Genomic DNA, 17,394 nt, shown 5'->3' with positions numbered 1-17,394 from the left:
AAAGCATGATTCTAAAGGAAAGACACACTTATATTCACAGATTGTCCAGCATGATTCTAGCGTTTGTACAAAGTATTGAGTGTTTGTTCATACATGTAGCGATCTAGATGTGCTACATTACTGTAAGGTCAAGACGGCAAGCTTGCAAGTCTTTGAAAATATAGTTATAATTAGTTGTTCAAATGGGACGTTTTATAAGATAATTAGGCTACATAGATAGTTTGAAATAATTCACTTAATTATATTAATAATAGCAAAAGGGTTAGTCAAATATTCATGAATGGATTTTTTGCCATTTCTATTGTGTGTATCGAGGAAATATCCAAGGATAGTTTAGTCAGCTCTGTGTGTGTGTGTGTGTGTGTGTGTGTGTGTGTGTGTGTGTGTGTGTGTGTGTGTGTGTGTGTGTGTGTGTGTGTGTGTGTGTGTGTGTGTGTGTGGTGTGTGTGTGTGGACACGTCATCCTTTTAATGATCATAACATAACATCCGCTGCACAACTAAATCTCTGTAATAAGCCGCTAACAAGCTAACAGACTATGTCCACTAGTAGCTTCACTTACTATGTCACAAGCTGCTTCAGCCGTACATGTTGCACTTGATCTGTTTTGATGGTGTGTGTGTGTGTGTGTGTGTGTGTGTGTGTGTGTGTGTGTGTGTGTGTGTGTGTGTGTGTGTGTGTGTGTGTGTGTGTGTGTGTGTAAAGGCATTGGGGGTTAGACTTGCTCATAAAGGTGTGCAGACCAAAGGTAACTGACAGAAAGAGGCTGAGCGGAGCGCTCACCATAACCTGAGAATCTATGTTACAAAACTGGTCAACGTTGAACTCTGAAGGTTAATATTCAGAAGCAGCTTCCTAGGATCGTATATCTGCAGCAGATCCATTCATCCGGCTGATCCATAGGTCAGCAGATATATCAGCTGATAAAGCAGGTAAGCAACATGCTTTTGGTCGCCTTTCTGCATTGAGTGAAGGTGGCTGTGGTTCTGTTGGTGGTGCGTTGGATTTTCACTTGGAAAGATGCTTTTGCTGCTCTGACATTAACCATAATATTTGGGTTTGCATTATGTAATTATTTATCAAGACAAGGCACGATAATAAAGAGAAAAAAATAAGTTTGTATAAAATAGTAAGGTGACTTTTAAGAACAAACTAAGGTAGGTATGTCAGCTTCGTAGGATGGAGGCGCTCTATCCTATGAAGGACATTGTTGGGGCAAAAAAGTTATGTAACACAACCGTATTGCAACACATAAAAAGGGTTATAAGCTTCTTTCCCTTACTCTTTATTACAAACTGCACAACCTTTTGTGCTGCCACTATTCTGAGCAGCTAAGCGAGCTTCTTGCTACTGGCTACACAATCTGGCACGCTGCTTACCATCTGAATCCTCTGTCTTTCTTTCTTCCTTTGTGATGATGAATCCTCTGGTTCTCAGTGCTTTAAGGATGTCTCAGCTGCCCATGTTTTCCCGATCTTCCTTGCTTCTGCTTTGCATCCTGGCTACCACTCTGCTGACCTCGGGGTACCCTCGACCTCTTCTACAGCTCAGGTAAGAAGAATACAAATAAAAATAAGAATACATCTATTTTGAAACTTTACGGCATAAATTATATCACATAATGAAAACGTTAGAAAATAGCCATTTGGATATCATTTAGAATAAAAGAAAGAGAAGATTACATTAACAAATTAAAAGAGTTAAAACGTTGAAGGCAAGTTTGAAGAGATGGATTTTGAGGGAGGACTCGAAGAGAGTGAGGTCCTGGATGGGTCTGGGGAGAGAGGTGGAGGGGACAGCAATGGAAAAGGCCCTCTGTAGAGCTGGGTCCTGGCAGCAGGGGGTTAGGGTTAGGGTTAGGGTTAGATAGCTCTGCGACTGGTAAGGAGCCCTTTAAAGAAAGTGAGAAAACAGCTCTGCAAGAGCTGTTATTTGTTGGGGACGTTGGTGGACGCTCTTCGCAATAACAGCATCATTGGAAGAGCTCCCTTGAGCATGACATACTATTGGTTATTATTTAGAAGCTGGTGCAGATGCAGAAACATAATTAAATACAGGAATACAATCCTCTATCCTTTTTTGAACTTGGGTGTTTTTAATTCATTATTAAAAGCATATATAAAATAGAAATATGGAAACTGCAAAATACCATTAATTTATTTATCAAATTTGAGGAATCATTTCTTATGAATACCGACCAACAGCAGTGATGATAATTTAGTTAGCTGATGAATCCCAAAGGTCTGGAAAAAAAAGATGTTGATTTAAAAATTGTTATTTTTATTATAAAGCTCGTCTGTATTCTAAATGTTTGGATTCTTCAAGTTTGCCTGATTGATGTCACACCTGCACTAGTGCTACACTGAAAATGGATAATTGAACAAACTAAATAGTATTTAATAAACTGAAATATGAGATATTAGATCATGTGCTAACCTTTCATCTGTTCTTCTATGTTTTTAGCAGTCCAGACAATTCAGATGAGGTGACAGAAGACGACTATGATGTCCACCTTCCCTATTTCTCACTTCACAACTGGGGAATTGAGCTGACGTCAGCACCTGGCCTCATGGCAGCAGCCAATAGCAAGCCACGTTTAATTGGTAGGGTGTGGCTGTCTGGTCCCAAGTCCCAGCTTTCAGAAGGTGAAGAGTCCAGGTAAATCCTTTCAACATTGGGTAATGGCACATATTTAAACATACCGCAGTCTCTGATGCAGTTAATCACCTGATCTGAAACAGTAACAAAACAAGAGAATGTCTGAGCTTTGGTGTACAGAAGCAGGATTTATCCGACTTTACTTTCAGTCTTTATTTAAGGCTCAACATTTCATAGGTAAGATTGTAGAAATCTTGACTGTTGAAATAACCATTCATTTAGGGCATTATCAATATTGGCGACACTATACATGCCTATATCTGTGTATGTGTCATGAAACATGTTATGGTGTGTAGGATGGATAAAGGCTGGCCGGCTGAGTGGAGCCGTGGCTCCGTGGGTAAGAGGAACATGGTGGTAGCAGACGACGCAGCCTTCAGAGAGAAGAGCAAGCTGCTCACAGCCATGGAGCGACAGAAGTGGCTCAACTCCTACATGCAGAAACTGCTGGTTGTTAACACAAAATGATCATTCACCTACATTTTAAGCCAGTGTGCTTATTTGTGTAAAATTTTCAATAAAAGCCATGTATATATCAAGAATAAACCAATAAACCTGAAGTATTTTAAACTGACCTCAGTATGTAAAATATTTAAATAGTCCCAAAGGTTAAGATGTGTCAGTTGATGTGTGTGTATTCTGAAACAGTTTCAGATATTCAATATATTTACACAATTCTGATGAATTTGTTGTTTTTCTACAAGTATGTTGTAGTTAATCCAAATAATTGTCTTCTTCTCAAACAATATTAGTTTGTCTGCAGCTAGAAAAGACCACAGTAGTACTTGGTGATGGGAAACATAGCGGGTTTGACCCTGGTTTTACCCAATGTTGTCAGGGAACCAGCTGGACCAAATCAATGACATTGTTGTCATTTAGAACAAAGGAAGATGTTAAAATTTAAATTTCATGAGGAAATTCAAGGTCCGGCATTGCATTAATATTTTACATGACACTGCACAGTGCACCAGGTGACACATGTCCTGTGATGCAGGCCCTTGGAAGACATCTCATTAAGGCACAACAATTACCACACAACAAAATGTAATTCAACCCAGGGCAAATCTATATTAACTACACCTGCAGATTGTAATTTATTTATTTTCATTTAGAAATCAGTCATTTTAGATTTTTTTTTGTATTGCTGTATCCTAATGGTGTTCCTCTGTAGCAATTATTAAAATGATTTAATGATAATCGATTTGAGTGGATTTAAAAGATGATTGGTATGAATATAAGAGCCAATAAGTGTCACACACACACACACACAGTATTGTTTTTTTTATTCAGTAGAGTTGAAATCATTTAAGGTGCTATCAACACCATATCCTCTAGCCTGCCAATCATCTCCTGGAACTGCATCCTATTGGCCCGTTGGCATCTCTCCCTCCCCTCCAGTAAGGAGGACTCTGTCAGCATCAGCAGCCGGCGTCTCTCAGAGGCCCTCAGGGCCCCAGGGTCCCCAGCCTCCCCCTGGAGCCTGAGCCTGTACCCCTGTGCTGAAGGAGAGAGGCAGGGGGGCAGGTGGGGGGCAGTCCCGCCGCCGCGCTCCGCTGGTGGTCTGTCATCGCTCTCCTGTCCCCGACGACGTCCTCCTGGCTCCTTCTCCTCTCCTCGCTGTCCTCTCTAAACAGAAGATGGCTTCTACATTATATTAAGGTTACATTCATTAACATGAGTTAATGCAATTAGAAGAGCCACTATTATACAGCGTTAGGGTTGGAGTTAAGAGTTAGTGAGTAAAATAATGCATGAACACATCAATAAACTGTTCAACAACATCAGTTAAAGCTTGTTATTAAATTCACTAATGGTAATGAATGTTTCCTTTACTGTAAAATCTTAGTGATGGTTTGTGGTTCTGCAGTCATTCAGTATGTCCCATACCAGCTGTGTGTCTGTCTGCATCATGCCTCTGTATACCTTTCTCTGCACTGTCGGAAGTCCCAACAGCATGTCGTTGAGGCACTCAAGGCCCCAGTCACCATGGGGACAGACAGCTCTGCTCCTATTGGGCGAGGCATTAGCGTCTGAATCCAGCGGACACGCCACCCTCTGGTCTGTCGCATGGCCCTCCACCACGCTGTCCTAACACACAGAGACAACGCTATGATCTAGAGGGCAACAGTTCTACATCACTGATGCAAAAGACAACACTCTGTTGAATATCACTGTCAATGACATCATGTAGGTTAAATTATTATTCATCGAAAGTGAAATACGATGGGAACTGGTCAGATTATGCCTCTACGAGGGAGGTACGTGTGGATGGAATTTGCAATTCGACTCGGACAATATGCAGAAATGTTGCGTGTGTGTGTATGCTGATAGTTACACCTTGGTGTCATCAGGTAAATAATACTAATACTAACTAATAATAATGCATCATATTGCTTCAGATGACATTTTGTTGGTAGAATGACTTGATCATGTTGTGAACACAGGAAGGTTTATTAGTACGTATATTTATACGTTTATTAATACGCGTAACAGCAGTTGTGAGACACTATATGTAGTAGATTTGTGTTATTTTAGGCTATTGTATTATTTTATTGAATTGTATATAAAAAAAGTTTGTGTATAAAGTGCACTTTACGGGATGCAACCCAACGAAATAGAGTCGCTACCTTGTCCGTTCAACACTGTCATTGTATGGCTTACTCCATGTATTTCATTTGTACTTGTACTTGTCTTGTTTTTGTTTTATTTATTTCTTATTGCTTATGTTTATTTATTTATTTATTTTTTCCACAATGTCTTGTTTTTAAAAAAAATGTATGATGACTATATGCTCTGTAAGGTGACCTTGGGTGTCTTGAAAGGCGCCTCTAAATGAAATGTATTATTATTATTATTATTATGTATTTCATACTTCGTTATACTCTGCATTCTGCACACAGTGAGCTGTAGACAGTGTTTGATCTCACCATCCACACCCAGAACAGCTTCTCTGTGTGTTTCCAGTCTGTGTATGACTTCAGGAGTTGGCTCAGGTCCTGCATACGGACACACTCCTACTTGACACACACACAGGGTTACTGTGAGAGCTTGCTTGTTGTTGACGGATGGCACAAGCTCTGTGTTTGTCAATCTACTTATCGAGTCTTAAAAACAAGATGGCGGGTGAACTACTGATGGTATTGTGTGTATAAAATGCCCTTTTTAATAAACAATCTGTACACTTACAAAGTTATCAATGCCTCGTTATATATGTTAAGACCCTTATTATACTACCAAAGAAGTGTCGGGCTACTTCTAGCCTTGTAAGTGGTTTAAAATAGCGATTTAGTTTTTACCATAACACATGCCCCCATCGTTCCAAGTTTATAGCGTTTTGGTAGAATCGTCTGAAAACAGCCAACTTAAGAATGCGTATAAATTCGCCTTTTTGCTCCCAAACGAACATCCCAACCCGTTATCATACTAAACATATCCCAGATCCATTTAACACCGGATTTGTCCTTTAACAATGCTTTGTTGTGTAGAGAATAGTGACCATAAACATGATAAGTTACCATATGCACGGAGCAATATCCAATGAAAAGTTGAACTTGTGCATTAACTATGTTAGTATAGCTGAACTGTGCGATCAACACACTATTAATAACACTTAATAGCTCGACTACTAACTGAATATGGTCTGCTCAGAGAAAGACTTATTTTGGAATAGATTAGATTGGACTTGGACGATGCAGCTTTCAGTGCATTGACTCGACAAAAATAAAAACCAACACACAAATGTACCTCCTGCAGTGCAGAGTTAGTGTCAGAGACGAAGGTTGACATTGAGGAGGATGAAGAGGAAAGGCCGACCGACAGGGCCTGAGGCGTGAAAAGACACCTTGGTTAGGAGGAATGATACCGCTAACACATTTTGTGAACACACCATTGGCCAGGGACCATTAAACAACCTTGCTAGCTCTTTGGTTAATGGCAAGACTGGGCATTTGTCTGAAGATAGATGTGTGATGTGTGTGCGTGTGGTTCCTCACTGTGTTCAATAGATGTGTGTTTGGTTCTTCACTATGTTCAATAGAAGTGTGATATGTGTGCGTGGTTCCTCACTGTGTTCAATAGATGTGTGCGCTTGCATATATTTCCTTACCATGGTCACGAGCTTGCTCTGCTCTTCCTGCATTGATAGAAGGCTCCGCCTCTGGGACCTCAAAGAGCCAAACAGCCACTGAAGCTTCCTCAGAGAGGGGCGGTCCATCTGGGCCTCCCCCACAGTGGGAGGAGTCATCTGAGGGAAAAGAGAAACACCATGTTTAGTCTAGAAATTATGTATCAAGAAAATAAATCAATCAATCAATCTGAAAAATGGTGTTCCTTGATGAAAGGTAAGGCCATCGCTTGTGTTGACAGCATTACAGTAATAACATGTAATGCCATCGCTTGTGTTGACAGCATTACAGTAATAACATGTAATGCCATTGACTGTGTTGACAGCATTACAGTAATAACATGTAATGCCATCGACTGTGTTCACAGCATTACAGTAATAACATGTAATGCCATCGACTGTGTTGACAGCATTAAAGTTATAACATGTAATGCCATCGATTGTGTTGACAGCATTAAAGTTATTACATATAATGCCATTGATTGTGTTGACAGCATTAAAGTTATAACATGTAATGCCATCGACAGTGTTGACAGCATTAAAATTATAACATGAAATGCCATCGACTGTGTTGACAGCATTAAAGTTATTACATGTAATGTCATCAACTGTTGACAGCATTACAATAAAAACATGTAGTCTTGAGTATCTATCATTTAAATAATTCTAACACATAACACCACAATAGTGTTTCTGATATTGCTATGCAAAATATGTAAGACCAAGTCAACCTTTGGCTCTATTTAAGATAGAGCCAAAGGTACAGAATACAGAATGATCATTGTGTATCACTGCTGCCATGTGGTAGGGAGGGATCATGCAATCCTATACAAAATATTACTTATAACTACGTAATCCAACGAGTGGATACATTTCAACCTATGGCAGGAAATGGTCAAAGGTGGTCTAGTTAAGAAACACGTACAAATGTAAAAGTTAGTTTAATTACATTTACATTTAGGGCATTTAGCAGACGCTTTTATCCAAAGTGACTTACAATTACTACATTTCTAGGCCATTATGTTATTGTAATGGCCTATAAAGCATTTATAGGCCATAGCATTAATATATTCTTAATGCCATTTAAATTCTAGCATTAAGAAACCCTCGGGCTTCTGCCTCCATGCTGTTTATGGTCCCAGCACGGCCCTCTGGACCAGCACTAGAGCCAGGACCCCTCTTCTGTGGTGCAGCTCAAGGTTTCTAAAGTGAGTCCTTGATATTTAGATTTCCTTGTTGTGTTTCTTCACCATTGAGAGGGTTTTGGGTTAGGGGGTTGTGGTATAATGTGGGGCCTGAAGACAGACACTGTGACAAAGGGCTTTACAGACACTAGGCCTCGACTGTAGTGCCCACCACTGCAGGGTCCCGCCGCGTGGAGTCAAGCTGCTTCGCTCTGTGGGCCAGCAGGGTCTCCACGGCGCCTGTCGCCAACAGCCAGCCCAGGGCCAGGAGCAGCTCCCTACTGCAGGGGCAGACACACTCCCCCCCCCGCTCTTCCACACATCTGATCCAGTCGACATGGTAGCCACTCTGCCACAGACCGACGGCCACCAGCCTCCTGTGGTCAGAGGCCACTCAAAAGGTGACAAAGAGGGAAAAAAAAAAAAAAATCAATATAATTTGAGGGAAATGTACATAAGGGCTTTAACACACATTTTCCATTAATCATTTTGGATCATAATGCTTACTTATACCAAAACAGAAGTGGAAAAAAAGCTATACATGCGGTATACACAGTTGACCTGTTAAACTGAATGCACAACAACTGTAGCCTACTGCTCTTCAGTGCATAACCAGTGACGGGGGGAATCGCTTTCTAGAATGAAACAAGCTTATTTTTAAAGTGTTACCTACTCTCTGGCAACTCTGGGGAGGCTTCAACAGAAATTATGTTACATGTTTTAAGAACACTGGCGAGCAATTTCCAGAATGGATCCTCCTGCAAAACAAGAAGGGAACGGTTCACCTCTTTCTGTAGCAGTCTGAATAACTCTCTGAAAACGTGACTAACTTACCACCTCAGGTCCACAGTTGAATTTAGCCCTTCTAAAGACCTCTGGTGTGGGGACGGAGTCCAGGCCAGTAGCTGTCAGCATCCTGCACAGAGCACCGATCACCTCCTGGACCCTGACAGCTCCTTTACTCTGATGCATGATACACAACTCCTCACCGCCGCACAACTTCACCGCTGCAGATCAGACCCACGTGGTTGGCATGTTTCTGGTATCTCAAGTGAGGGTTCCCGTGGATTTCTTTAATTTTAGCAACGAGATGCTATAAGTTTACTAAGCTCGCTATTTCGATATGCGCTACAATCCGGCTAACCCAAGCCCCCAGGAACAGTCAGTAGTACATATACTTCCGCAATCCACCAGTGCTCAGCGGCCAAGCCTGGTATTGCAGCTGTTTAAGCGGTCTGTGGACGGGTCCCTTGATTCAAGGGGCCCAGATTTAATTAGATATCTCCGTTCACTCCAATACAAGTAAGGAACAGGAATGTGTCTCTGCAAAAATGACTGGATATCAATTAAAGGCTCATAATTATCTTTATGCCATGTACTATGCCATCTTTATGTCATGTACTGCCTTGCCTTGCCATGCAAGGCAAGGCAAGGCAACTTTATTTATATAGCACTTTTCATACACAAGGCAGACTCAAAGTGCTTCACATATAAACATTGTCATACTATAAATAAAATGATAGATGAGTAAAATAAAACATATGCAAAGAAAGGAGTAAAATAGAAAATTAAAAAGGCATTTTAGTATTATAATAGAAGATAAAGGCAAATTTAAAAAACCTTTTTAGAAAGTGCAATGCATTTAAGATTTAGCAGAAAGCTAAAGCAAACATAAAAGTCTTCAGTCTTGTTTTAAAGGTGCTCAGAGTTAGGGCAAGTCTTAAATCCTCAGGGAGTTTATTCCAGCTATTTGTAACTAAATCCTGCTTTCCCATGTTTCGTGTTTACTCAGGGGATAATTAACAGATTGGTCTTAGTGGTCTAGAAGGCTTATGCAGTGGAAGCATATCAGTTAAATATGTTGGGCCTAAACCATGTAGGGATTTATAGGTTTTTTATAAGATGATTTTAAAATCAATTCTCTGACCTACAGGAAGCCAATGTAACGATTTAAGAATTGGTGTAATATGTTCAAATTTTTTGTTCTTTGTTACAACTCTAGCAACAGCATTCTGAACAAGCTGAAGCTTCCTCAGAGTTGGTTTTGGGAGACCTGTAAGGAGACCATTGCAGTAATCAAGCTTATAGTGATAAAGGTATATACGGTAGGTACGTTTTTTAAGTCTTCGGTGGACATGAGCCCTCTAAGTCTTGCTACATTTTATTAGGTGATAATATGCAGATTTTGTAACTGATTTGACGTGACTGTCGAAATGTAAATCTGGATCCATGATAACCCCTAGATTTCTGGCTTTGATTGAGGTTTTCAGGGACAGAGAGTGAAGGTGTTGGGTTACTTTAAGCCTTTCCGTTTTAGAACCAAATACAATTATCTTGGTTTTGTCCTCATTTAGTTTAAAGGCACCCCGTGCAACTTTCGAGGCTTAAAAATAAACATTCAATTTCTAGTCTTTTTTACACGTAGTAAGTTTCAATAACTCCATACCATTACATACCGACATTCAAGCAGCAAAGATGAGACGTCGTTGTGTGGTGAGAACTGATAGAAAATCGATAACGACAACAATGCCGCCATTTTCTTTATTTTTTGTAACCTAAAATAAATAAAGCAGGCTTCCAGTCAATGGAAAAATGGCTTCTCCCCACCAGCGATTGTTGTTGTTTACGATTTTCTATCAGTTCTCACCACACAACGACGTCTCATCTTTGCTCCTTGAATGTCGATATGTAATGGTATGGAGTTATTGAAACTTACTACGTGTAAAAAAGACTAGAAATTGAATGTTTATTTTTCATTGAATGTTTACATAAAGTTGCACTGGGTGCCTTTAAGGAAATTTCGGCACATCCAGTCTTTCACTTGCTCAATGCACTGGCACAGCAGATCTATGGGCCGATAGTCATTTGGTGATAGCGATACATAGATTTGCGTGTCATCAGCATAGCAATGAGGGTCAATATTGTTATTTTGCATGATTTGCCCTCAGGGCCGGCCCGAGGCATAAGCGATACAAGCGGGCGCTTGGGGCCTCCTGACCGCCAGGGGGCCCCCTATCGGAAAAAAATAATTATAATTAAAAATAATTAAAAATAATAATAATAATAATATTAAATAACTTAAACAAGTGACCTGATTGAATGAAATAAAGAATACATCTATACAAGAAAATTCTGATTTTACGATCAATATATCTGCCAGCGTTCGAGTCATGCATATCAACTGCCTGCTCAATCTGCTGACAGATAATTCGCGCACTGCATAATACTCAAGGTTAAGTTGGAAGGGAAATATATAAGCATGTCATCTAAAAGGACGTATCTCTCTGGTGCCCAAAAACGGAAAAAGAAAAGGACAGAAGATGAGAAAAAAGAGCAAGATAAAAGTATGATTGCATGATTATTTAAAATATGTTTTGAACTCATTTGAGGGAGGAGCAGCTCAAGCTATCATAGGAGTTAGCTAGCTAGCTAGCGAGTTAATGTCATCTTATATTTGCCATCACATGAGCTATATTCATCAACAGTGTATGTATCTCATTAATATACATTTATCTAGGTGTATATCAGATGTCAACGATATTGGCAGTGTTTAGGATGTTCAATCAAACATGTACTGCTAGCTCTTGCCAGGCTTAATCTAACGTTAGCTTGCTGACTGAGGTGGACATTAGCACTAGTAGCTAGCTACATGAAAACAGTAGCCTACTGTTTTATAAATGTGACATAGTGGTGAGTCTGACAGCGACTAAGTGCAGAGTCTTAGTCCGTGAGATATCGGTTTATATTGGAGGAAACAGCCAAAGGTGAACTTAACCAATTAATAATATTATTAATACAATTGATAATGTCAATTAATTCATTGTCAAATCATTGTAGTGTGACATTTTTGTCAATAATCGTCGAGCGCAAATGACTCCGCTAGGTGGGAGGGGGGGCCCCAATATCAAATTCTGCTTAGGGCCCCCGAAAGGCTTGGGCCGGCCCTGTTTGCCCTAGTGGGAGCATGCAGATGTTGAATAAAGAGGGTCCTAAGATCGAACATTGTGGGACTCCACATGTCACGTTGGTTGATTCTGATACAAAGTCGCCAATGGAAACAAAGTACCGTAGTTCCTATTTTGTAGGACCTGAACCAATTTAAGACTGTGCCTGAAAGCCCCACCCAGTTTTCTAACCTGTCCAAAAGTATTGTATGGTCTGAATGCAGCATTTTATGTTATTATTTTTTGCTGGAGGAGGGGTGGGCAGCTGAAAGGAATCGTAGTGGAACAAATGTTGTTTAGGCCCGGCATTCGAGAGGGCCTAGTGCACGGTTCCGTTAACTTCTGGTGTCCGAGGTTTTTCCTTTTACTTAACATGAATGACGTTGATGGTTTTTAGGCACTGTGGTGACTTTTTATCACTAAAAGTGTTTTCGTGATTAAGGGATTTTTATACTGGTTCAGCTGCTGCTCAATGACTCTCACGTTCCTCTGCTTGCGATCATTGCGATTCACAATTTATTGATCCATTTATTCAAAAGATCCAAAGACAAGGAACGGGTGCATTACGGTATTATTTTTATAATATTGTTAATAGCCTAATAACATTTCAGCTGTGTTAGTATTTAATTTTTCATTTGCTTGTTTAGCTATGTATGACAGTTAACAATGTTGGTGTAGGCCTATTACAAATATGTAGGCCTATGTGGGATAGGCTACTCCAACTTCGTTGCTGATCGATATGTAACCATTTATTTGTATATCAATTATTGATAGGATTTTTCGTAAATAGTCGGATGGAATCTGTTTCTTATGCAATAACATTGAACTGTATTGTTTCCTAGGCCAACATACATTTACTACGTTGTTGGTATTATATGTTAGATGGAGCAATCTTTCATATTTATGAAGTTAACTTATACTTATGGTCGGTAAACAATGCGACTGCGATCGCTCAGGGCCCCGTTTCCCGATATCGATGGATCTTCGCTCGTAAGATGGTTCGAAAGGTGGATCTTTCGAACCATCGATAATTTCTTTGGAGCGTTTCCCGAAACTCCTCTTAACGTGAACGCGCATTCGCTGCACTCAAGACGAACGTAGGATTGTAGGCCTACCTGTCCTCTGACATGGTGCTGAAACGGGCTATGACGCAGGGGGAGACGCAGGAATGTCGGAGGAAAATGGGGTTAAAAAGGGTTAAAATATCTCCCCATCAAGGCCAACCGCAGAGTAGCCGCTACGAAAAGAATAGATTGCAATAATATGAATGCTAAAGATATTAAAACACAATTGATCAAGCCTAGGCCGACATATAGGCCTATATCAGTCCTAATCCTGAGCGCACGGGAGGGAGGAGGTGGAAGTTGCGCTTTAGATGCCTTCACAAGTCCAGCGGAGGGCTCCAGTTTTCGCCGGCCAAGTCATGCGCTGTGATATGTGTGACAGACAGCTATGTTGCACAACATTGCAGCTAAGGCTGGGGTAGCTTTGGTTGAACCGGAGGACATTGTGGACGATGACGACGAGGAAGATCGGTGTGAGGACGGCCTCCCTCATAACTACGCGGCTGGTTTTCATGCACGTCGAAGAGTGATTGAGACTTTTTTTTAACCCCTCGGCCTCCACCCTCCCACATGTCACTAAACATTCCCGTCAACGTGACCAATCCCCACCATATCCCAGCCTTTCGTCTGCTCCTTTGCATTTTTTATAATTAATATTTTTATTATTTTTTTATTTTACATTATTACATTGCATTATTTTAGCTCAGTTCCGAGGTCACGTTTCCACTGCCGACAGTACCCTTGGTGGTAGGCCGGATGTCGATCGCCGCGGCAGCTACGTAAACATCGTAAACAACGTCTTCCTCCCCAAGAATGCAGACGAACGTCTCCACCTCCTTGTTCGCCCAAGCAAGCTTTTTACGCGACATGTTAATTGTAAAGAATAATACCTCGAGGCTACTGTTTGTTTGTTTTTATCCCCGCGTCACCCGGAAGTGACGATTCTGTCGACCAATCAACGGAGGGGGGGTGTAGCTAGAATTTCACGGGACCCTTTCAGGCGTCTGGTCTCGTTTTGGGTACCGCAACTGAGGAGTCCCGAGAATGGGGCCGGAACGGGTACGGCAAAGTCCGGGTCACGCCCACTTTTGGCGGTGGAAACGCGACCCGACCCGCACCTTTGCGATCCGATCCGTTCCGCACCCTGCAGTGGAAACGCACCATAAAGATGCTTTCGGGAAACGGGGCCCAGGGCCCCGTTTCCCGATATCGATGGATCTTCGCTCGTAAGATGGTGCGAAAGGTGGACCTTTCGAACCATCGATAATTTCTTTGGAGTGTTTCCCGAAACTCCTCTTAACGTGAACGCGCATTCGCTGCACTCAAGAGGAACGTAGGATTGTACCTGTCCACTGACATGGTGCTGAAACGGGCTATGACGCAGGGGGAGACGCAGGAATGTCGGAGGAAAATGGGGTTAAAAAGGGTTAAAATATCTCCCCATCAAGGCCAACCGCAGAGTAGCCTACGAAAAGAATAGATTGCAATAATATGAATGCTAAAGATATTAAAACACAATTGATTAAGCCGAGGCCGACATATATATCAGTCCTAATCCTGAGCGCACGATCGGGAGGTGGAAGTTGTGCTTTAGATGCCTTCACAAGTCCAGCGGAGGGCTCCAGTTTTCGCCGGCCAAGTCATGCGCTGTGATATGTGTGACAGCTATGTTGCAAAAAATTGCAGCTAAGGCTGGGGTAGCTTGGGTTGAACCGGAGGACATTGAGGACGATGACGATGAGGAAGATCGGTGTGAGGACTGCCTCCCTCATAACTACGCGGCTGGTTTTCATGCACGTCGAAGAGTGATTGAGACTTTTTTTTAACCCCCTCCACCCTCCCACATGTCACTAAACATTCCCGTCAACGTGACCAATCCCCACCATATCCCAGCCTTTTGCCTGCTCCTTTGCATTTTTTTTTTAATATTTTTATAATTAATATTTTTATTTTTATATATATATATATTTATTTTTACATTATTTTATGCTACGTTTTATGAGTAGCCTATGTCAGTCTGCACAAATCCCCCCCACTTTCTCTCACACATTTTAAGTGCCCTGCCTGCTCAAACATTTCCTGGACTGTCTCTCTCAAACTAAGAACATAATGGCCCACATTAGGCTCAGACGCACGTGATACACCATTACCAATGTGTTATAATAAAACGCATTCAATACTAGGAATGTCCGCTGGCTACGCCACTGAGGCTATAGTAGGCTAACGAGGCTCTTAGCGTCCTACGAGTACCCTGGAGCACTCGTTAGCTACTCGTGACTCGTGAGCGTTTTTAAGAGGTTCGTTACCAAAGATGCTTTCGGGAAACGGTGTGAAAACTGTACGATGCTCGTACGACCCACTCTGCGATCCCCTTAGGCTAAAGATGCTTTCGGGAAATGGGGCCCTGACCTCTCGCTTATGATGCTACATGCTAACAATGCTGAAAATCAAGAATATTTCTGTATCCGGTACGTCATGAACTAGGGCGTGGCTAGGCTCCCTTGATGCGGAAGCATATCCCTCCTTGATGTTGCCGTGCGCCATTGAGCAGTTTACATAGGAATGAATGGGCGCGAAAATGCTTAAGGTACGGCCACACCAAACGCGTTACCCGCGTACCACGCGTATAAAATCGGCAATTTTTCCATAGGGAAGCATTGGTTTACGCGCGTATGAGGTGCGTACACGCGTATCATGCGTACCAAGCAACATTTTACTCGCGTTAGGGGCGTATGAGGCGCGTATATATACGCGCGTACATATATGCGCGTACGCGAGGAGTTCAAAAAATTGAACTTTTTACGCTCATACGCGTGATACTTAGCCGCAATAGCCAATCAGCGTGGAGCTTGACCCGACGTCACTGGCAGAGAGTAGTGACCCTTGCACAGAAGCATACGGCCGACATCTTTCTTTATTCTGGGTGGAAATAGTAACATAGTTACGCCATTAAATGCGTTTATGGAAACATTTTTAGCGAGAAATGTGCATTTTACTTTCATAATGTTCACTCGGTGAATGTGAAGGATGTTTGGTTTGATAGTTATGACGAAGAGTGAACGCTCCGTTCACTTGCATGGACAGAGTCTCTGGTTGCTAAGCAACCTCAACGTCTTGGCGGACTATTTCCCTGCCGATCAACACTACGAATGCTGGAAACACACCAGACACACCATGTGAAGTTATTTAACCCGATTATTGTTATTTATATCCGAGATTATTTAATCTAACCCGATTCAAGCTCTATCATGCACCCAGACACGGCGGCGTTTGGGTTTCCTTCCTCGTGTAGTGAACCTCAGTAGGGGTTGCGAATGCAACCCCATCTAAGCTCCTCCCCCTGCACCCAGGTGCAGATAAAACGGCCAAGATGGCTGAATTCAGCCTCTGTTGGTTGCCTCCTAGGGTGGTGAGTAGGGTGCCCGCTTTCTAATAGTTGTGAGTTCCCATTTGAACTTTTATTAATTAGTGTCTCTTGTTTTTAGGATCCACTGCTGCTGTTTTGTATGCTTTTAGTTGTTCTGGTTAGCTGTTTTGTATGCTTTTAGTTGTTCTGGTTAGCTGTTTTGTTTTGTTTTGGTTCCGTTTGCTATTTTGTTTTGGTTGCTTTGGTTAAGTTTGCGTTTGTTATTTTCCCTTTTCTGTTTCATTGTTTGACCTTTGGTTTGCTGGGTTACTTAACCCCTGTTTTGCAGTTTGGTTTGGTTTTGCTCCTGTTTTCTTTATTTAGTTATTGTAATAAAAGAAACGGTTAATATAGTTATTGTCTCTCCCTCTTTAGTTCTTGAACCTGTGTCCTTATTATTTCTCTAATATCATAGTTTAACTTTCTTTGTTCTATATTTCCTGGGGTGTAATTCCCCAGGTGGCGTTGTCGGTCCCTCTTTAGTTATTTCCCCCTCTCCCTCGTTAATATTGACTGTTAAGGTGCGAACACACCAAGCGCGTACCTCGCGTACCATGTACGTGCGTAACGCAGCGAAAATGTTGCTTGACCATTTTGTGTCAAAAATGGTCAGATACGCGCGTATCTGACCATTTAAGGAGTCCGAGGATTAAGGAGTCCAAGGAAGGAAACCCAAACGCCGCCGTGTTTGGATGGATGATAGAGCTTGGATCGGGTTAGATTAAATAATCTCGGATATAAATAACAATAATCGGGTTAAATAACTTCACATGGTGTGTCTGGTGTGTTTCCAGCATTCGTAGTGTTGATCAGCAGAGAAATAGTCCGCCAAGACGTTGAGGTTGCTTAGCAATCAGAGACTCTGTCCATGCAAGTGAACGGAGCGTTCACTCTTCGTCATAACTATCAAACCAAACATCCTTCACATTCACCGAGCGAACATTATGAGAGTAAAATGCACATTTCTCGCTAGAAATGTTTCCATAAACGCATTTAATGGCGTAACTATGTTACT

The 17,394-nt window shown here is 41.6% G+C and overlaps 2 protein-coding genes across 3 annotated transcripts; one reads left to right on the top strand and one right to left on the bottom strand.

The window, feature by feature from the left end:
- The first annotated feature begins 446 nt into the window (after positions 1-446).
- pth2 (parathyroid hormone 2) lies at positions 447-3,986 on the top strand. 2 transcript variants are annotated; one of them, XM_060051188.1, is made up of 4 exons: positions 447-932; positions 1,447-1,551; positions 2,464-2,658; positions 2,955-3,986. In XM_060051188.1, the coding sequence occupies exons 2-4, from the start codon at positions 1,448-1,450 to the stop codon at positions 3,124-3,126; spliced, it is 471 nt and encodes a 156-aa protein (XP_059907171.1). In that variant the 5' UTR covers positions 447-932; position 1,447; the 3' UTR covers positions 3,127-3,986. The 2 variants fall into 2 exon arrangements, with proteins under 2 accessions (XP_059907171.1, XP_059907170.1); XM_060051187.1 differs by having other exon boundaries at positions 447-1,551.
- On the bottom strand, positions 3,925-9,160 carry tedc1 (tubulin epsilon and delta complex 1). The gene is made up of 8 exons (XM_060051169.1): positions 8,800-9,160; positions 8,639-8,723; positions 8,138-8,358; positions 6,764-6,901; positions 6,403-6,480; positions 5,586-5,672; positions 4,582-4,746; positions 3,925-4,284 (listed from the first exon to the last, which is right to left on the bottom strand). The coding sequence occupies exons 1-8, from the start codon at positions 8,935-8,937 to the stop codon at positions 3,964-3,966; spliced, it is 1,233 nt and encodes a 410-aa protein (XP_059907152.1). The 5' UTR covers positions 8,938-9,160; the 3' UTR covers positions 3,925-3,963.
- Positions 9,161-17,394: the final 8,234 nt, after the last annotated feature.

The sequence above is a fragment of the Gadus macrocephalus genome, chromosome 5 (assembly GCF_031168955.1).
Source record: "Gadus macrocephalus chromosome 5, ASM3116895v1".
Lineage (NCBI taxonomy): Eukaryota > Metazoa > Chordata > Actinopteri > Gadiformes > Gadidae > Gadus > Gadus macrocephalus.
The sequence above is the reverse complement of the archived record's forward strand: the minus strand, read 5'-3'. Positions and strand labels throughout refer to the sequence as shown.